The sequence below is a fragment of the Carcharodon carcharias genome, chromosome 17 (genome assembly GCF_017639515.1).
Source record: "Carcharodon carcharias isolate sCarCar2 chromosome 17, sCarCar2.pri, whole genome shotgun sequence".
Taxonomy (NCBI): Eukaryota; Metazoa; Chordata; class Chondrichthyes; order Lamniformes; family Lamnidae; genus Carcharodon; species Carcharodon carcharias.
Window position 1 is genome coordinate 45,698,390 of NC_054483.1, and position 21,944 is coordinate 45,720,333.

Sequence of the window (21,944 nt, forward strand, 5' to 3'; positions counted from 1 at the left end):
CATAATGAATGGCAGAGCAGGTTCGAAGGGCCGAATGGCCTACTCCTGTTCCTATTTATAATTTGAGGCTGTGAATATGCCATTCTTCAAGAAACCACAGTTAAAGATGGATGTCCAGCAGGGAACACCTGCTGAGGAAAGAGATACTTTGTACATCTAAGTCAACAAAAAACTGTTCTTGCCAGATAAAGATTGGTTGAAAACACCTGGCCTGAGAGAAGTATTCTTTGAACACCTGAGTCTCTCAAGCGAGTGTATGTGGATATGCCTTAGAAGCAAGCTGCAAGAAAAGACTCTCTATTTCCCTCCCTCTGCCCCACCTTTTGTGTTAAGCTTTCCTCAAATGTCTCATCAGGATAACTTTTTTTTTGAAAGTCTGCAAAGTTGTGATAAATAAGAGTCATCAAGGACAGTTTCACCAAAAAAATCTGTCTGAAAGAACTTCCAGATCTATTATGACCAGAATTCTGTTAGATCAACAACATCGAGATCTCTTCAAATTTTATTCTTTTTTTAAAGAAACTTTTGCATACCCCATCCTTTGCAAGGGACCGTTTGTTTTGTCCTGTTGTGTGTTTGTTTGTGTGTGTGCGGGGTTCGAACATCTGTTTTTAAAAAAGGAAATTGTTAATTTCTAAACTACAACTTGTATGTTAACTGGTTTATTAACCTGCTTTTTAAAAAGTAATTTGTTTTAGTCAATTTTTTTGTGTTCACTGAAAGAAGCCTGGGTTAGTCATTTTGTGCTGGGAAAGCAATATCAAAGGTAAACAATTGGCTAGGTTTTTGGGTGAATTAAGCATTTAAACTATTGTTATGGCCTGTGGAGAAGTGGGGCCTGGAATTGACTCCACGCTCCTATCTCAGTCCATAACAATGAGAAGAATATTATAAATCTGGGACAGAGGAAAAAGAGCAAACTTTTTATTCTTTCATGGAATGTGGGTGTCGCTGGCAAGGCCATCATTAGTGAACCAGATGAGTTTTTACAACAATTGATAGTTTCGTTGTCACTGTTACTGAGACCAGCTTTCTACAGATTGAATTCAAATTCTACCAGCTGTCATGGTAGTGACTTTACCATGATGCCATCATCTCCCCCAAAACTTGTATTTGCGTAATATAATTTGCATCCTCAGATGTCCCAAACTACTTCAGAGAGAAAGAATTACTTTTAAAACGTACTCACTGTTGGCAAAGTCCTCTAAACAGCAGTGAGGTAGATCACCACATAATTGTTTTTGGTGTTGTTGATTTGAGGGATACCAGTTGGCCAGGACACTAGAATACTGAGAGGATGTTGCCCCTTGTGGGGAAGTCTAGAATTAGGGGCCTCCAATTTAAGACTCAGATGAGGAGAATCTTTTTTTTCTGAGGGTCATTAGTCTGTGGAATTCTCTTTCCCAGAGAGCAGTGGCGGCTGTGTCATTGAATGTCTACAAAACTGAGTTAGGTTTTTGATCAAGGGAGTCTAGGGTAATGGGGGGCACACAGGAGGTGAGGCCACAATCAGATCAGCCATGATCTTATCAAATGGCAGAGCAGGCTTGAGGGGCTGAATTGTCTACTTCTGTACCTAATTCTTATGGAAGAACTTCCCAATTCCTCTCTGAATGGTGATATGGGATTTGTTTATGTCCTTTTTTTATGAACAGACAGGCAGGGCCTCTACTTAATGCTTCATTGAAAGACTGCACTTGCAACAATTAAGCACTCAGCTTATATATGTACTCAAGTACAATGGGGCTAGAATCTATGATTTTATGATTAGAGCAAGAGTACTATCACTGATCCAAACTATCAATAAGTAAGTAACAATGTATGGTGAAAAAAACATTACAAAAGAGCTGAACTTTATAATAGCCTTGCATTTAAAGCCCACATCCACTTGAAGTAACGGTCACAACACCAGGTCATTACATCCTTACAGCATAACACAAGGGTAATTCAACAGAGATGTGGTTGCATTTAGTCAAATGGATAATTGTTTGGCTCAAACAAACAAGCAAAATTGGCATGGGACTAAATAGCCCGCAAAACAGTGATCAAATTATTCAAGGTTTTTCTTCATCTGCCAGTCACAAGCCAGTAAATAATGCTTCACAATATCTTCAACTATTACCTTTTTACTCCAGTTGAGTTTATGCGGTTTAGTATAACAAGCCAGTGACCTCTATCACAAGGACAAGGGTATGGCAACATCGCCACTTCCAAGATTCCCTCCCTCCCTTATTGTTGGTATACCCACACCACATGGACTGCAGCAGTTCAAGAAGCTGGTTCATCACTGTCTCAAGGGCAATTAGGATGGCAATGAATGCTGGCCTTGGCACCAACACTCATATCCCATGAATGAATAAAAAAAAAATTCAAAAGTATACAATTCTGGGGGAAAGAAATTACTAAACAAAAACAGAATTACCTGGAAAAACTCAGCAGGTCTGGCGGCATCGGCGGAGAAGAAAAGAGTTGACATTTCGAGTCCTCATGACCCTTCAACAGAACTGGAGAAAAATTACTAAACTTGCCAATAACCTAATTTAACAGATATTAGAAAAGCCTGGAAAAAGGATTTCCAAAACATCAGACTGCCCTTCTGTCTACACCCTGAGGCTTGAGTTAGAAATTTCACCATGTCCTTTTATGCAGAAGATTTCCAGCACCTATGGGCAGTCTGTTACCTGTCTCAAGTGATCCAGATTTTTCTTTGATGTGGCATTTGTGATGAGATACCCTTCTAATTTATTATTCTGTCACTGTTCAGTGCTAGTCCTCTTGCCTCTTCAGTCAGATGATTGTAGGTTCAGGTCACACACTAGAGACTTGGAGCAGGAAATCAGATGGGTTTTCATGGCAATTGATGATGGTTTCATGATCACTATTACTGAGACTAACTTTCAATTCCAGATTTTATTAATTGAATTTAAATCTACCAGCTGCCATGGTGAACCCATGTCCCCAAACATTAGCCTGGGCCCCTGGATTACTAGTCCAGTAACAGTACCACTACACCTGCCGAACTGAGGGAGTGCTGAAATGTTGGAGGTGCTTTTGGATGAGATGTCTGTTCTGTCAGGTGAACATTAGATCCCATGGCACTATTCTAAGGAAGAACAGGGGAATTCTTCCTGGTAAATTTTGACTCTTCAGCAAACGTAGATCAGATCATCAGTCATTATAACATTCCTTATTGTGAAATGTATGCGAATTGGCTGTTGTTTTCCCTACTTTACAACAATGACTACTCTTCAAAAAAAAAGCACCATCATTGGCTCTAAAACACTTCGGAACATTGAGATCCTGAAAGGTGGTATTAATGCAAGTTCTTATTATTTGAGTTATCAGGGGTAGGCAGGAATGTGGGATTGAGGTTACATTCAGATCAGCCATGATCTTATTGAATGGCTCGAGGGACTGAATGGCTTGCTCCTAATTCGTATGTTGTAAATCTATATGGGCAAACACTAAATCTTTTTTTCTCCTCTACTGAATTTTCTGCTGTTTTATCAAAATACTTTGACATTGGAGCAGATAATACAAGCTTGGCACTTTCTGCCTGTTGTCCATGTTTTGTATTGTGCATTTATTTGCAGGTGTTGATCTCAAGTCTACCTTTCAGACTCCATTCTAATTTGTACTCAATTAACATTTAAGAATGGAAATGTCTTCACTCCATGTGATGCAAGTCTCATTTTTTTAAATTATTTTTAGATGCCAGATATGCCAATTACAATTTGTACTTATCCATTTGTATTTGATGCCCAAGCAAAAACAACACTATTACAGACAGATGCTATTTTACAAATGCAGGTGAGAAAATTTTCTGTTGGTTCAGAAATTAAAAATGCCTTTTTTTTTGATACCTTATTTATTTAAAAACAAAATACTACAGGAAACCTGAAACTAGAAAATGCTAGAAGTACTCAGCAGGTCAGGCAGCGTCTATGGAAAGAAGTAATTAACTTTTCCTATTCCTGACCACCTTCAGAATTGACGGATTTCCTAATTAATATTGTGTATTCGGTTTTTTGCTAGTGTTTTGTGCCATCGATAACTTGTTTTAAGTAAAATGACAACAAAATTTAAGGAAACTTTTTTATGTAAATATTGATTTTATGTAATAAGACAAGTATGTTGCAAACTTAAAATACCAGGTTACTGTTTCACTGGTGCCATCTTAAGAAAAAGACTTTTTATTGAAGCATCTTATACCATGTACTAATCAGTGTCAGTTTCTGGTTTTAAAATGTTTGACTGAGGAAGAGTCATATTGGACTCAATGTTAACTCAGTAGGTCTGTGGAGAGAGAAACAAAGTTTTTCCAGCATTTCCTGTTTTTTTTTCAGATTTCCAGCATCCACAGTATTTTGCTTTTATTCAATATGCGAATCTTGCTTTAGACTTCATGAGAGGGCTTAATGCATTGGAAAGTAATTCTGGCTCAAAGAACAATGAACTCCTAGTCTTAGTGCAGGAGGCCCTTACTAAATGGTTAGAGAAATACTTGCCTAATCCAAGGTCTGACAGTGAATCGATCATAGTGACATTGACAAAACTAAAGCCCTAAATGTGCTTTGTTTCAGTCAAATTCTTTGTTGGTCACATGCCTAGAAGACCACACAAGTATTGTCAATATCAGTCACAAATAAGTACAATCTAGGTATTCGGTGTTCAGTCCAGTCAGAGAATTAACCCTTTATTAGAGCAACAGATCTAGTTGTCTCAATAACTTTTTTATGTAGAATTGAAAATATTGTCAAGCTAGTTATTCATGATTATGAAATGAAAACATTTGCCTTGGGAAGCTGTGGTATTCTGCACATACATTGACTTTATTAATTTTGTTGTATACAAGCATATTGTAGTGGAGGCTAATGTAGAAGCGTTTTTTAAACTAGTGAATTTTCTGTGATCTTCATTTTCTTTTGCACAATATAGTTATTTTAATTTATCTTGGCCCTGAGGTTAGTAATGTTTTGTCATGTGGATAACTTTAGTTCCATCTATCTTGCCTAAGATTTTAGTTTCAATTGAGGCTGAAGTTTTACTTATACTTCATACATTCATTGAAAGGAAGTTTCAGATATTTGATGTGTATGGGCCCTGCCACCATTTTATGCAACAAGGATTGAGAATTGTTAGTTTAGATATGTCTGTTTAGACATAAGACTTTAAGCAGATATTAATGAACTTTTAGAGTTGTTTAGTGTATCTGTTCTTGCATTGCTCCCAGATGGGATGAAAACTGCCAGGAGCAGTTCCAAGTTCAACTTAATGTTCAATGACATTACTATTGCTGAATCCCCCAACATCAACATCCTGGGGGTTATCATTGACCAAAAGCTGAACTGGACTAGCCATATAAACACTGACTACAGGAGCAGGTCAGAGACTATGAATTCTGTGATGACTAAGTCATTGCCTGACTCCCTAAAGTTTGTCCACTATATATAAGACAGAAGTGAAGAGTGTGATAGAATACTTATCACTTGCCTTACAACAGCAGTTGAAAAGTTCAACGCCATCCAGGACAGAGCAGCCTGCTTCATTGGCACCCCATCCACCACCTTAAAATTCACTCCTTGCACCACCAACACAGTGGTAGTAGAATGTACCATCTACAAGATGCACTGCAGCAACTTACCAAGGATCATTTGACAACACCTTCCAAATCCATGACCTCTACCCAGAATGACATGGGCAACAGACATATGAGGACATGACCATCTGCAAGCTCCCCTCCAAGTTACTTGCTATCCTTTTTTTTAAATAATTCATGGGATGTAGGCAACACTGGTGAGGCTAGCATTTATTGCCCATTTCTAACTGCCCTTGAGAAGGTGGTGGTGAGCTTCTTGAACTGCTTCAGTCCATGTGGTGTAAGTAGACCCACAGTGCTGATAGGGAGTTCCAGGATTTTAACCCAGTGATACAGTTCCAAGTCAGGATGATGAGTAGCTTGAAGGGGAATTTTCCAGGTGATGTTTCCATGCATCTGTTGCCCTTGCTGTTCTAGATGGTTGTGAGTTTGAAAGTTGCTGTCTGGAGGAGCAGGTGGTGAGTGTCTGGAGGAGCAGGTGGTGAGTGTCTGGAGGAGCAGGTGGTGAGTGTCTGGAGGAGCAGGTGGTGAGTGTCTGGAGGAGCAGGTGGTGAGTGTCTGGAGGAGCAGGTGGTGAGTGTCTGGAGGAGCAGGTGGTGAGTGTCTGGAGGAGCAGGTGGTGAGTGTCTGGAGGAGCAGGTGGTGAGTGTCTGGAGGGCATCTTTGTAGATGGTACACAATGTGTGTTGGTGGTGGAGGGATTGAATGTTTGTGGATGGGGTGCCAATCAAGTGGGCTGCTTTGTCCTGAATGCTATTTAGCTTGAGTGTTGTTGGAACTGTTCTTGGGTCAAAATCTTGGAACTCCTTCCTGACTGTGGGTGTTCCTTCACTATACAAACTGTAGCGGTTCAGAAACAACCTCCATCTGTGCCACACTGACTCTTAAATAATAAGCTTACCACCAACACCTGAGGGACAAATAGAAATGGGCAGTAAATGTTCACCTTGCCAGTGACATTCACAGCTCATGAGCAAGTTTTAAAAAATGAGATTTGAAATGCTGTATTTAGTTTTTTTTATTTACATCATTCAGTAGATGTGGGTGTCGCTAGCATTTATTGCCCATCCTTGCTTGCCTTGAGAAGGTATTGGTGAGTTGCCGCCTTGAATACAACTGAGTGGCTTGCTAAGCCATTTTAGAAAGTAATTCAGAGTCAACCACATTGTGTCCAATGGAAACAAAGTCTTTTTTATTCATTCACAGGATGTGGGCATTGCTGGCTAGGCCGGCATTTAATGCCCATTCCTGATTGCCCTTAAAGTGGTGGTGTGCTGCCTTCTTGAACTGTTGCAACCCATGTGTTGTAGGAACACCCACAGTGCTTGCTTATAGTGGTTGCTTATATGTAGTATGAGACTGGTAATCTGGCTACCCAGAAGTAGAATTTCTTAAAGTGGCCAGGTAAGTTTATCTTTGGAACAACAAGAATATCCTATTTGTACATAAGGTGAATTTTACTCAGGACCATATCTAAAGGCGAGTAAGCTGTACAAAAATTCTTAAAGCTTATTTTGGAAGTTTTTTGCATTCACTTGTTTAATTGAATGCTAAAAATGCAACGTTTAGTGTTAACAGTGGCAAAAAGGAACCGTATTGTGAAATTGACTCTTGTTTGCTGCTGCAAAAGAAGCATTTAACTTTCTAGTGCTTTGTGAAATTAATTTATATTTAAAAAAAATGTATTTTTTTCATGGGTTTATTCTTTGCTTTTCTGATAAATATTCCACCTTCAGCTTATGCTAAGTTTTTATTTGAAAAACAGCATGAAAATTAAACTAATACTGACCACTAACTTTTCCTGTTTCCAGTTGGCAGTTGACCAAGCACACAGACAAAACATTTCGTCCTTTTTCTTGCCTGTGGTTGATACAGTTAACCCTTGCCTTGTGCTGATTGTACGAAGGGGCCATATTGTTGAAGACACTGTGGAAGTACTGAGGAAAAGCAAGAATGTCGACTTCAAGAAACCATTGAAGGTAGTTTTGTCTGTAAACGATCTATTTTTAAATTCAATGTTTCAAGTCTGTAGAAAGCAGGACGAGCAAGTGACAGATGTTACCCTTAATGTCCCCGTTAGCACATTTCTTAGCCAGTATCACCACCGTCAACATCCCTTTGCCCTTTTGTCTATGACATCTTTGGAAACCTCTTCTTTGCCTCCACCTTTCACTGGCCCTCTATCAAGCTCTACCTGTCCCACCCCCCCTCAACCAGCTTATATTTCACCTCATTTCTATTTTTCCACAGTTCTGATGAAAAGTCATATAGACTCAAAACGTTAACTGTATTCCTCTCTGCAGATGCTGTCAGACCTGCTGAGTTTTTCCAGCTATTTTATTTTTGTTTCAGATTTCCAGCATCCACAGTATTTTGCTTTTATTTTTTAATTTATTAAGTTCCGTATTTGAATTTTTTTTAATGTTCCCCAATATTCCATATCCAAATTATCCTTGCTACGGCGGCTGCTCCCGGCAGACCTCGGGAGTGATGGCCAATCAGGGAAGGAGTCCAGTGATGAGGTGCCCACCCCCCCCCCCCCCCCCCCCCCCCACCGCCACCAGAGGTCCGAGTAGGGTAACCTTTCAGGCTCCCCCACCCCCCCCCCCCCCCAACAATCAAGTCTCTGACCACCACCTGTTGACCTCAAAATTGTAGACAGGTTGGGGATGGGTGGAAAACAGTGAGAAGGCCGCCTGCAGAATATTACAGTAAGCCCCTGCCTGCAAACACACTGGCAGAGTCCTGTAAAATTAGGTCTGTTTCTCTCTCCTCAGATGCAGCGTATTTCCAGCAGTTTAGTCTCCCAATTTAGTTCCACTGAAGAAAAAATTGTTCCAATTTCCCATTACTTGAAATGTCCAAAATAAAATTTTAAACAAAATGAAGACACAAATCACAATGTACCCATTGAGTTGCCTTTTGTTTTTACCAATGGCTTTTAACCCCTCTCAAAAGCTTAGATTGATATTTTTGACCAGCACCTTCAAGGTAGATCCTGCTAGACTCTGAGCATAGGTTTACAGTTTTCCAGAAAATATCTAGCACTTCAGACTAACTATTCAAATGTTTTGCTTAGATTAATGATGGGATTAGCTTGGCTATGATTCAAAATAAGAAAAGCTAGGTGCAAAACTACAAAGACATTCAGTTTTGAGTTTTGGTTTGAAAAAACCGGTGCTGTGTAAGTATGGGGGAAAATCCAGATTCAAGCATGACAGACTAGTCGCTGTATAAATGTTGCAGATTTGCTTTTCTTTTGAGCGATAAAAGCCAAATTGCTCCTGTCTATAACAGTATTTCAACTTGTTCTACTGCAAACCGTCAATGGATTTGAGTAAGTTTTCAACTGAACTTTTAAATAAATGCTTTCATTTTTACTTCTGAAATCATGTCAAACTGAGACAGCAAGAAATGGGCACCAGGAAAAAAGCGCCTATGTCCGAATTTGATTTCCTTTTTTCCCAGTGAATTGAATGAGTGTATCAGACAGAAGAAATTCTGATTACTCTCACACTTTAGTAGTTGTTATAAAATTTAAGCATTCTCCTTTAGTTGTGTGTGTTATTCATAATAAGAGGTTGTGGTGGAATAATTAATCCAGGCAGGTCTCTTGGTTAAAGCCAGTTTATTTCCAAGACAACTCCTCAGTGCTACTAACTTCCTAGTAGCTTCCACCCAAAGTGTTCCAGCTGTACCTTTCTTATTCTATTCAGTAGGGATAATTAATACCCATCACCTGTTTAACTACTAATTGGTTTTAACAAGGTGATTGCCATATTAACAGATTACCCTCTTTTTATATTAAAACAATTTTGAAAACACACCACATTTAATTTCTTAGGGCAGGTACTTTTTTGTAAAACAGTCTGATAGTTGGTGACTTGCATCAACCCATTTTATCTTAGAGATCTCCTTTCTTTCTAACATCTCCTTCTTTATGCTGGTCTATTCGTAGTCTCTTTTCCATGACATTTTGTAGAATGAACATTGTCCCAAAGAGACTGGTTATCAACATAACATTCTATGGGCAAACTTTTCCCACATTGCCCCTTATATAATATTTCAGTCAGTATATTGGACAAGTAAACCCCAATATCCAATGCTCCTACTAAGGTGCTTTTCACTACTGTTTTTATTTTCTTGGCTTCCCAAGCCAATGGACAACATTTATCATTCTCACCAAGAAATGATGAACCCTGCTGTGCTAGAGTACCCACCTGGAAGATTGGCATATGAAGCATCACTAAAAATGATCAAACTCATACCTTCTGGATCACCCAAGGCTGGAAACTTGAGCATACGTCTCTTAGAATTTAATTTTAAGTGTTTTGTTTGCTCTCGGAACTCGTCGCATGTTTCATCATGGTACTCATTATAACTAGCGTCAGGCCTAGTCTGAATGCACAATCATTTCAACTGCCCAAACAAACTTCACAACTGTTCCATTTCTTCCTTGGTAGCAGAGTCTTCTGTGAGGATCTACCACGAATTATTGGGATATAATCAACATTTTCTAGATAAGATTGTTGATTCAATGTCACTCCTAAATTGCTCTGCTTAATGTCTAAACCTATGTATTTAAAGGCCCTAGAAGCCTGACTTCCAACCTGGAATTCCTTCTTTATCTTCTCGATTACCCATTGTTCAAATTATACAGATCCTCCCCACAGGAAATCATCAACATGCATGATAAAGATCCCAGCTAATTTATCCTTATGGTACCAATAGAACAACGCGGAGCCTGCCTTTAACTGAATGCAACCTATTTTCAACAAGGCAGACCTCACAGAAAAATACCATATTCTTGATGCATCATTCAACTTATAAACACACTTATTCAATTTCCATAGCTTTCCTTCTACATCCTCAGCTTCAAAAAACCTCCCTTTGAAACTTCTCCCCCTGTAAAAATGCAGGCTTTATATCAATCGATTTGCACTCCCAGGAATAGGATGCCAAAATAGCTAAAAACCGTCAAACTCACTTTCCTCGCAGTAGGTAAGTTCATTCTGACATCCTGATCTCCTAGTGTCTTCAAAGCCGCGGGCTACTAATCTTGCTTTGGTCTTATACATGCTGTCTGGGAGTACCTTTTCTGTACAGATCCATCTGAGATAAAGCTGGTTGTCCTCTGTCAGGTATTTCAGAATATACCCCAAATTCCTTCCAACTTTCTAACTCTTTCCGTTTGCCTTCCTTTATCAGCTTACTTTCCAATTTATTAGCATCTACTAAAATCTCTGTCATAAGGACTTCTACTATTGAGATTGCTAGCTTGCTCTCTAGTCTTCCTTGTTAAGCCACGGCCTCTACTCTCATTCCTCTCCCTTTCTGGGCTGCTACTATATGATCATCCTCCCATGCGAACAGAACTCAGTTCGCAAGCCCGTGATCTTTTTCTAGGGCCACAGCCACTTTCTGGTCCACTGTCGGAACTCATACTGCACTTTTTGGGTTTCCACATCTTTACCTCGGTTTGCCAATCGATAGGTCTTGTCTCCTGTCCTTCATCCTGCACATTTAGCCAATGTTTGTATCTAGTGGCCTTTCCTGCTCTCTCTATAATGGTGGCATTCTTCCACACACTGGTCCCTTCTGGCATGTATGTTAACTTCATTCCTACTTTGGATAATTGCTGTTTTGGACGAATAGCTTGGTCCTGTACCTCAGTATTACTTTGTTTGTAGTCAGTCAACCCTGTATCTGCTGTTGTCTGCTCCTCATAACTACCCAGTGTAGGTGTATGTGAAGTGCATGGTGCCTCCTCACGTTCTATGTCCTGTTCAGAACCTCTAAAAATATAGTCAGTACCAATTAACTGTGAAGAATGTACCCTAACGGTTTGATTACAGTGTTGTACAATTACTACTTTCCCAACACCCCCTATAACCTTGCCAGGTCCTTTCCTCTTTCTGGCCTTCCCTTTTATAATGCACCATGTCTCCCTGTCCAAACTGTATTCCTGATGGTCTCATGCACACCGCGTAGGGCCCGCCAAATTTTCTCTGAAACCTCAGCTTTAATGAAAGCTTTTCTGTCCACGTGCAAAGCGTTCAGATGAGCAGAAAAATAGAGCTAATGCTAGTCTCTTCTAGAGCAGGGGGAGCATCTGACAACACCGAAGATAACTTCGGATTTCTTCCATACACCAAACGATACGGACTGTACCATTTGCAGAGAGTCCTTTACGTGACCGCCCATGCTAACGTTGTTTGCAGTTTACAACCTGGTTGATCAGATAATATTATATGTAACATGTCATCTATTACCGCATGGTTTCTTTCAAAGACCGTTCCTAAACAGCTGCCGTGTGCATAACTATGATGTTTAAATTTTCGCACATATCTCGCAATTCCTCATTGGCGAATTCCCCACCATTATCTGTGAGGAACTTCATTGGTGTTCCAACCCATTTCTCCATGACCTTATCGACAATGCTCCTTTTTGTCTTTACTATGTATCACAGTGGATAGACTAAATCTGGTTGCCATATCTAAGAAGTGTAGTTAAAAAAAAAACCCTTTCCTTGTCCCAAACTTTCAAGTCCATTGCCACTGCTTCGTTAAACTCCCTGGCTAGTGGCGGTCGCAGTGGTGTCTTGCGATATTGAAGGCAAATTTCACACTGAGCAGTGACTTGTTCAATAAGATCATAACCTTTATCGACCACTTCCGCATCTCGAATCAGAGTCTTCAGTTTCTGTGGCGCCAGGTGTGCAAACTGCCTATGTAATTTCCAAATGATCTTTTTGTCCACCAAGTTCTCATTCTCAGCAGTTAACAAACTTCATGAACTTTTTGATGAGAAATCTCTGGCTTTCTTAGTGACAAACAGTAATGGCCTGACCAAGTAAAATGGAGATCCACATTTTTCCCAAACACAGTTGCTCTTCATGTCTAGTGTCATCTGAGCCTTCATCGCAGATCAACTCAACAATAGCGGTATCTCACTAGAAATCACATCAGTACTGATAAACAGATTGATCCCTGCTATCTTACAAGGGAGGATGTTAAGGTATTGTCATCTCCGAACCTGAAGCAGGTAGAGCTTTCATACTCCTTGACCTTGCGCCAGTCTGCCGCATCAAGAGACTCCAGATAGCAGTTAAGCCAGTCCATGCCACATACCGTAGAAGTGCAACCACTGTCCAGAACTGCACAGTTGAAGGAATCTACCATCAAGATACTCATCATTGGATTCAAACTCTGATCAATGCAATTCCATCATGGCAGTCACCATCATCATTTTCAGTTTCGGAGGAATCTGTCTCGTGGGTCACTTCAAAAACACGATTCCTAGGCTGTGGGCAGTTCATTGTGTAACGGTACTGGGAATAACACCGATTAACCGTTCCCCTTGCATTTTTTTGGTTTTAAACATTTACGATCACCATCCCAGACACGCTTTTTGTCCTGATTCTCAAATTGGCTAGAGTTACGACCATTTTCAGACCTCTTGTCATTAACCCCATGTTTGTATTGGAATCTTCGTCTAATATTTGGTCGACCACAAAACTCGGTCACCATTAAATCTTCCATCCTTTGTTTTACAGCATAGTGGTTCGCATTTGCTAACAAAGTGGCAGGGAACAACTGTTTCACCAGAAATTTATTTAGGGCAGCAGCCATTTGATCTAATAGAGGTTCTTTCTCCCAGAACTGAACCCCTGTTAGTACTAAAAGACTATCAACATGGGGAAATGCGAGCACAGTCCAGTAATTTAAATGCCAATACCAATTCTGGAGTTTCAAGTTCAAATCACTGTAGTCTTCTGTACCATTTATCAAAATCCATGATATATTCTTCCATGAACTGATCATCTGACTTCCTAAACCTATCAAAGATCATCCTTCATACACTTCTAATAACTCTCAATTTTTGGATAAGTTCTACAAAAAGGGTATCAGATGGTTTAATCCCTCTTCATGATCCAGATCATCCACTTTCCACTCTGACAATACTTTACTCCTTATCTTACTTTTGGCTGGTAGTGATAATGCCAAAGCCATACCTTGCTTCTTCTGGGGTATAGCAGTAACCTGGGTCCACATTTCAACTTCAGCTGATAAGGTTCAGAGTCAGAAAAAATTGGTGGATAGTCAAAGCTTGTGATTTTGCACCGTCCTTCCGCCATTCCATAACTTAAATTGTCAGCAACAGTACACTTCATTTTCCTCGGAGGACTAAGACAGAGTTTCACATACAGCAATCAATCAGCAAAGCTTAAAGTTCATCCTCTGCTACCATGTTACTCACAGTAAGAGCTTGTGGTGAAAGAATTAATCCAGGCAGGTCTCTTGGTTAAAGCTGGTTTATTTCCAAGTCAACTCCAGTGCTATTAGCTTCCACCCAAAGTGTTCCAGCTGTACTTTTTATTCTATTCAGTTGGGATAATTCTTACCTGTTTAACTACCAGTTGGTTTTAACAAGATGATTGCCATATTAATAATGAGAGGCAGACAACACCTTATATTTAGATAGTGTCTATAACAGAAAGTGACTGAACACTTTATAGACTGGATGGACAATTATGAAAAGGTAATGGATGCTGAGCCATGGAGGGAAAGATTAGAAGGGCTGTGGAAAAGATGGGTTTTGGGAAGTTTTTTGTGGTTTTGACAAGAGGATGAGGAGTAAAATGTTGGGAAAAGTGGGGGTTTTAAAGAGGTTTAAAGCTGAATGCTTTGGCAATAGTGGGGTAAAGTAAGGAAGTTCAGAAAGGACCACAGTCAGATCTTTGGAATTTAAGAGGGATGAGAAGTAATAAGCATTGTAGACATGCGGGACAACTGTTGAGCAGTTTCATTTTTGGATTCTTTGGAATTTACGGAATTTGCCAGGCAGTGACCACTTCCAACAAGAACGAGCATAATTCTGTTCCCTGCCTTGACATTCAATGGCATTACAATCACCAAATTCCCTGTCAACAACATCCATCCTGATTACTCTTGACCAGCAACAGAACTGGGCCAGCCTCTTGAATGCCTTCGCTAGAAGATCAGAAGTATAGGTATTTTATGGTGAGCAGCTCACCACCTGACTCTGAAGAGCTTCTGCACCATCTACAATGCAAAATACTGGAGTGTGTTGGAATACTTCCTGCTTGTCTGGAAGATTGAAACTTCAACAATTAACAAGTTTGACATTACCCAGAACTAAACGCTTCACTTTATTGGCAACCCATCTGCTAATTTAAATATTCACTTCCTTTACCATTGACACACCGTGACTACAATTGTACTAGGTTTCTTCAGCTGAGCATCCTGAATCCAAGGGCAGCAGGTGCATGGGAACACTATGCACCTCTAAGTCACGCACCATTCTGACATGAGCATACATTGGCATTACTCTATTGTCACTGGATTGAAATCCCGAAATTCCTTAAACAGCATTGTTGGAGTACCTGCACCACATGACAGCTGCAGTTCAGTCAGGCAGCTGGCCATCACCACTACCACAATCTTCTGGTGCTGGGTTAACTTTCCCTCATCCCTCACTCCTCATAGATCTCAGGAATTAACTAAAAAGCCAAAGTGTTCATAGGTCACTGTCCACAACCTAAGTTTCACAAAACTTCGGGTCTGCCTCCTCAGTGATGCCATGTGAAAAGATCCCACCCCAATGCTGCCAAAACCCTAGAAACCCCATATTCAAAAAGCCAATATTGCACCTCATGTTATTAGAATGCCAGTGCAACTAGACCCCTTCTCCTGCATTGCTTTCTAAGTACCTACTTCTTGGTGCATCTTACATACCATCTTGTTATGTATGAATAGCCTTAAAAATGGTAAAGGATAAAAATTAAATACATGTATAAAATGTACTCATTTATGATTTTCATAAAACATTGGACAGATATAGAGCTTAATCCTCAAAGCATTGGTAAAATTTCCAGAGTGCCTTGTATGAAAATTGGAATTTGATTGTCACTGTAGATCAGTAGCCTGGGTATCTTGCCCTCCATAATATAACATCATTATAAATGTGTATTATGATTTATTGTAAACAGCACCTCAAGATATGGGCAATATTTATTTGTATAAATTTACATGAATTGCTGTCAAGTCTGAAGAGAAATTTGGTGGCAACCCATGAGGTGTAAGTAAGTGCCCAAAATGTTCTGAGTTCAGAAGTAATTGAAAAGCATTACACTGATGGAGAGAGATGTAATTTTATACAATGGTGGTATTTTTCCATTTGGCTAAAATTGCCAAATTGTTTTGTAGCAAGTGATAACTTATGAAGTACTTGCAGAGATTCTAGATCAGACATTCTGCATCCTTTTTTCACATTTAGGTCATTTTCGTTGGAGAAGAAGCTGTGGATGCTGGAGGTGTCCGGAAAGAGTTTTTCCTCTTGATTATGAGAGACCTATTAGATCCTAAATATGGCATGTTTCGGTACTATGAGGAATCTAGACTCATTTGGTTTTCATTTCAGGTATGGAAGTTAAAATCAGTTATGGCGTAATGCTTTTGTATCTCTTATTCCAAAAATGGGTTCAATGCACTGAACCATTTTGTGTAAAGGGTCTCAAAGACATCTATGCTAATTTCCAGTAAACTCCATTATGTTAAATCAACTGAGAATGCAATGACTTTAGCACTACATAACCTGAACACTTAACAGATGCCCGTTAATGAATGCATTAAGATTATCTAGCTTCACACATGCGTTTTTAATAGAAAGCTATAGGCATCCAGTCTCCTAATTAGAATTGGAAAGTCTCGTGACTATAAATATGAAAATAATAAAAGCATTATTGGTACATCTATTTCTCTTCATCCCATCACCCCAGAAAAGTTTTCATTAAAAGTAAATCTACATGGTTCTACAAATGATTTTTTTAGCCCATTTTGTTTCATTAAATATGGAAGACCTATAGTTCTCCCCCACCACTCCCTCATTTTCTTTCATAATTTCAGGAGTTTTGCCACCACCACTCCAATCATTAGTCTATTCTGTATATGGATCACTGTGTATAGAACAGTTCCCTGACATAAGTCCTAAATTTGTCACCTTTATAGAATGAACCAATTTACCATTCCAATTTTCCTTGCCATTTACTGTCTTGTCTAACTCTTATTGCTTCCTTTCAAGGCTAAAAAGCCCAAGTTCCTCCAGTCTTTATTTCTCTCACCTTTGAATTGGATACAGTACAGTCTGACAGGAACAGTGAAATTTTGAGGATGATTTCCTCTGACTTGTATTCTACTGTTTTGGCAATATAGTTCAACATTCTCTTTGCTTTTTAATTGCTCTGAAGTAATTGGGCATGGTGAGTATTGAGTACGAAAGACCCCTAGATCTCTTTAATCTTCATTCTGACTGATATTTGCCCCATTTTTTCCTATAATACTTTACACTAATCTATATTAAATATAATATACCATTGTTCTCCCCAGTTACATTAATTACAGGGTGTCAGCTGTGTCTCAGTATTAACACTCTCATCTTGAATCTCAGACCATGGGTACAAACCTCACTGCAGAGACTTGAACATGTGTTCTCGCCTGACACTTCAGTATAGTATTGAGGGAGTGCTGCACTGTCAAAGATGCCATCTTTTGAATGAGGTATTAAACTAAGGGCCCATCTGCCCATTAAGATGAATGTAAAAGATCTCTTAGCACTTTTCAAAGAAGAGCAAGGGAGTTATCCCAGTATCCTTATCCCTCAATCAATATCATTGAACTAGATCACTTGATCATTCACACATTTGAGTGTGAAATCTTGCTGTGTGCAAATTGGCTACTTTGTTTCCTTACACCTACACTTCAAAAGAACTACATTAGTTGTAAAGTGCTTTGGAACAGCTTGAGATTGTTAAACCTGTTATATAATTAAAAGTGCTTTCTTACATAACAACATTTTTTTGGCTTGGCTGCTTTCCAACCTTGATTGCTTTAATGAAGTAGCTCCATGATATCTCTTAAGTACTGTGCTATTCTTTTAAACTCTTGGAATGTTAAAGTGAGGTTCCAACAAATAATTGAAGAATACAATTATCTCCTGAATACTATCTCTTTGGTGATCTATCGTGTGTTAGTTTTGCTACATTCCACTTGATTTAATTTTTTATGAACTTAAAATTTTAAGAATCTCTCAGCATAGTGGCATTATATGAAGGTATTGTTAAGTAAAACAAACATTACAATGAATGTTTCTGTTTGATACCTTGTTTAGACCTTCGAAGAAATTGATTTATTTCATTTGATTGGTGTCGTCTGTGGTCTTGCCATCTACAACTTTACAATTGTTGACCTGCATTTTCCGTTGGCTTTGTATAAGAAACTGCTAAAGCAGAAACCTACCTTGGATGACCTGAAAGAATTGATGCCTATCGTTGGCAGGTTCGTTAATGTGACTACTTTTTAAAAATAGTTCATATTCATTCAAACTTGCTTCACACACAGCAAGAATGTGTCTTAAGGTAATTGGTTCTGAGAAAATCACAGGGTTAGGTGCACTCCTAAAATTTATCATGATATCAGATAGCTCTCATCATCTAAAAGCCTCCAGATCAGCACAAGAATATCAACTGTTTCTGCCTTCTTTCCCCATCCCAATGGTTCTGAGAAGATTATATGTTTCTAGTATTAAATTTTCTAAATTTTAGAACCAGGTTCAGTAGCTTATTGGTATTCTGTAAGTAGAATAAGTGCCACCTTTAGTGCTTGCTTTTATTCCAGCTGTTTAATCTGTTATCACGTTTTCCCTTCAGTCTTAAACTTCTTCCCTCTCGGTGGGGGCCAACTCTATTTTACTACATTTTGAGGAAACCCTAAAGCAAATTCTACTGCATTCATGGTATCAATCCACATTACTCAAAATACAAATACTCAGTCCTCATGCTATGAGCAGGTTTAGAAAGCAAGGGCATTCCTGGTGGCTGTAACTGTCTTGGGGCTCCAGGGGATGTCAGTGGAACCTTTTAAAGCATCAGAAAAATAATTCCAAGAAGTAAATCTTTTAAAAAATGAAAGCAAAAATAATTGAAACAGTAATGGATTGTGACTGGCCTCCATCAACTCCTTTTGTCTAGATGTTCCTCCTTCCAGATGTTACTGCATAAGGGAAGATGGTGGTGTAGTGGTAATGTCACTGGACTCGTAATCTAGAGTCCCAGGCTAATGCTTTGAGGACATGGGTTCACCACAGCAGCTGGTGGAATTTGAATGCATTAATTCTGGAATTGAAAACTAATTTCCGTAATGGTGACCATGAAACTATCATCAAATGTTATAAAAGCCCATCTGGTTCACAAATGACCTTTAGGGAAGGAAATCTGTCATCCTTACCTGGCCTGTCCTACATGTGACTCTAGACCCACAGCAACGTGGTTGACTCTTAACTTACTCTCTGAAATGGTGTAGTTCAAGGACAATTAGGGATGGGCAACAAATGCTGGCCTAGCCAGTGATACCCACATCCCATGAAAGAATAAAAGACAATCCATCCTGGCCACTCCTCCAGATCAGCCCAAAGTCTCAAGTTGCCTTTGGTAGGACTTGTGTGTTTCAAGTGGAACTCTTCTACAGAAACTACGCAAGACATAATCTTAAAAGATTTCTTATGACTTTTTTTGGGGTATGGTCTGATAATTTGAAAATCAAGATCTACCCTTGGGTTAGAACAAATGCATATGGATAAACCCAGATTCAAAATTCCCAGGACTAAATGCTAAGTGCTACAGTAACCTATAGAATTCTGACATAGGGTGTTGACTACCGAGTGTGCTATATGCTGGAGACAAAACTAAAGAAGCCAAATAGAAAGAAAAATCAGGCAGTCAGATTGCTGTTGCCCAATTCCCAACTGGTGAGAACAGTTTAAAATTACTCTGCTGATATCTTTCAGCGCAGGGAGGGCATGGGCCTGACAATATAACTTGAAGGCAGGATTACTAGTTCGTAATTTTCTAAGGAAGAATCACTACAAACATTTTATTTGATTTTTTTTTTGTGATTGATTCCTGAATGCATTTTTTTTTTTGCTCCCTGCCTCCCTCAGCTTTTTTAGAAATGGTAAACATTCCAATTATCAACAAAACACAATAACTAAAACTTCTGTTTGCATTCAAGTTCATCGTTTTTAATTTGGGAAAAGAATTCAATTTAAGATGAAGGAAATCAATGTTCCGCTCTCTGACAATTATAAAATGTAGCATTTGATTATTTATATCAACAAAATAGCTTAGCTAATAATTAATTCTCGCACCAGCATCACTACCTCTGGTGTCCAACAAGGATTGCTCCTTATCCCCTTCCTATTTCACATCTACATGCTGCCCCTCAGCAACATCATCCAAAAACATAGCATTAGTTTTCACACAAAAATAAAAATACCTGGAAAATCTCAGCAGGCCTGGCAGCATCTGCGGAGAGGAACACAGTTAATGTTTAGAGTCCGTATGACTCTTCAACAGAACTAAGTTAAAAATAGAAGAGAGGTGAAAGCTAAGCTGGTTTAAGGGGGATGGGGCAGGTAGAGCTGGATAGAGGGCCAGTGATAGGTGGAGATAGACAAAAGGACAAAGAGGTGTTGAAGGTGGTGATATTATCTAAGGAATATGCTAATTAAGGGTAGAAAGCAGGACAAGCAAGGTACAGATAGCCCTAGTGGGAGTGGGGTGAAGGGAAGCGATCGAAATAGGCTGAAAGGTAGAGAGAAAACAATGGATGGGAATACATTTAAAAATAATGGAAATAGGTGGGAAAAGAAAAATCTATATAAATTATTGGGAAAAGGGGGGGGATCGGAAAGGGGGTGGGGATGAAGGAGAGAGTTCATGATCTAAAATTGTTGAACTCAATATTCAGTCCAAAAGGCTGTAAAGTGCCTGGTCGACAGATGAGGTGCTGTTCCTCCAGTTTGCGTTGAGCTTCACTGGAACAATGCAGCAGGCCAAGGATGGACATGTGGGCATGAGAGCAGGGTGGAGTGTTGAAATGGCCAGGAACAGGGAGGTCTGGGTAATGCTTGCGGACAGACCAAAGGTGTTCTGCAAAGCGGTCACCCAGTCTGCGTTTGATCTCTCCAATGTAGAGGAAACCGCATTGGGAGCAACGAATGCGGTAGACTAAATTGAGGGAAGTACTAGTGAAATGCTGCTTCACTTGAAAGGAGTGTTTGGGCCATTAGACGCTGAGGCGGTGTTTGTAAAGGGGCAGGTGTTGCACCTTTTACGGTTGCATGGGAAGCTGCCGTGGGAGGGGGTTAAGGTGTAGGGGTTGATGGAGGAGTGGACCAGGGTGTCCCGGAGGGAATGATCCCTGTGCAATGCCGCCCGGCAGGGGGGTGGGGGGTGGAAAGGGCGGTGAAGGGAAGATGTGTTTGGTGGTGCCATCATGCTGGCGTAGGCGGAAATGGCGGAGGATGATCCTTTGAATGCAGAGGCTGGTGGGGTGATAAGTGAGGACAAGGGGGACCCTATCATGGTTCTGGGAGGGAGAGGAAGTTGTGAGGGCGGATGCGTGGGAGATGGGCCAGACATGGTTGAGGGCCCTATCAACCACCGTGGGTGGAAAACCTCAGTTAAGGAAGACGGAAGACATGTCAGAGGAACTGTTTTTGAAAGTGGCATCATCAGAACAGATGCAAAGGAACTGAGAATATGGGATGGAGTCCTTACAGGAAGTGGGGTGTGAGGAGCTGTAGTCAAGGTAGCTGTGTGAGTCGGTAGGCATGTAATGGATATTGGTGGACAGTCTATCACTAGAAATTGAGACAGAGAGGTCAAGGAAGGGAAGGGAAGTGTCAGAGATGGACCATGACGGAGGGGTGGAAATTGGAAGCAAAATTTAATAAATTTTTCCAGATCCAGACGAGAGCATGAAGCATCACCAAAGTAATCATCGATGTACCGGAGAAAGAGTTGTGGAAGGGGGCCGGAGTAGGACTGGAACAAGGAATGTTCCACATACTCAGAGACAGGCATAACTGGGGCCCATGCGGGTACCCATAGCCATACCTTTTAATTGGAGGAAGTGAGAAGAGTTGAAGGAGAAATTGTTCAGTGTGAGAACAAGTTCAGCCAGACGGAGGAGAGTAGTGGTGGATGGTGATTGTTTGGGCCTCTGTTCGAGGAAGAAGCGGAGAGCCATCAGACCATCCCGGTGGGGGATGGAGGTGCAGAGGGATTGGACGTCCATGGTGAAGAGGTGGTTGGTGCCAGGGAACTGGAAATTGTTGATATGATGTAGGGTGTCAGAGGAATCACGGATGTAGGCTGACACGATCGGTCTGCCGGGAAGTCCTGTTTGTGGATTTTGGTTAGGAGGTAGAAGCAGGCCGTCCGAGGTTGGGAGACTATCAGGTTGGAAGCTATGGAAGGAAGATC

At 40.1% G+C, this 21,944-nt stretch overlaps 1 protein-coding gene across 6 annotated transcripts in view; it reads left to right on the top strand.

The window, feature by feature from the left end:
* The window catches only part of herc4 (HECT and RLD domain containing E3 ubiquitin protein ligase 4), a 160,002-nt gene that overhangs the window by 117,513 nt on the left and 20,545 nt on the right, over nucleotides 1-21,944 (top strand). For all 6 annotated transcript variants that reach the window (XR_005945633.1, XM_041209392.1, XM_041209393.1 and 3 more), the window contains 4 exons: nucleotides 3,712-3,810; nucleotides 7,411-7,578; nucleotides 15,899-16,042; nucleotides 17,789-17,955. Coding sequence is in view for 5 of the 6 variants with exons in the window: in XM_041209392.1 (XP_041065326.1) it covers nucleotides 3,712-3,810; nucleotides 7,411-7,578; nucleotides 15,899-16,042; nucleotides 17,789-17,955 (578 nt within the window). In the remaining variant the exon portion in view is untranslated. The remainder of the gene's footprint in view (nucleotides 1-3,711; nucleotides 3,811-7,410; nucleotides 7,579-15,898; nucleotides 16,043-17,788; nucleotides 17,956-21,944) is intronic.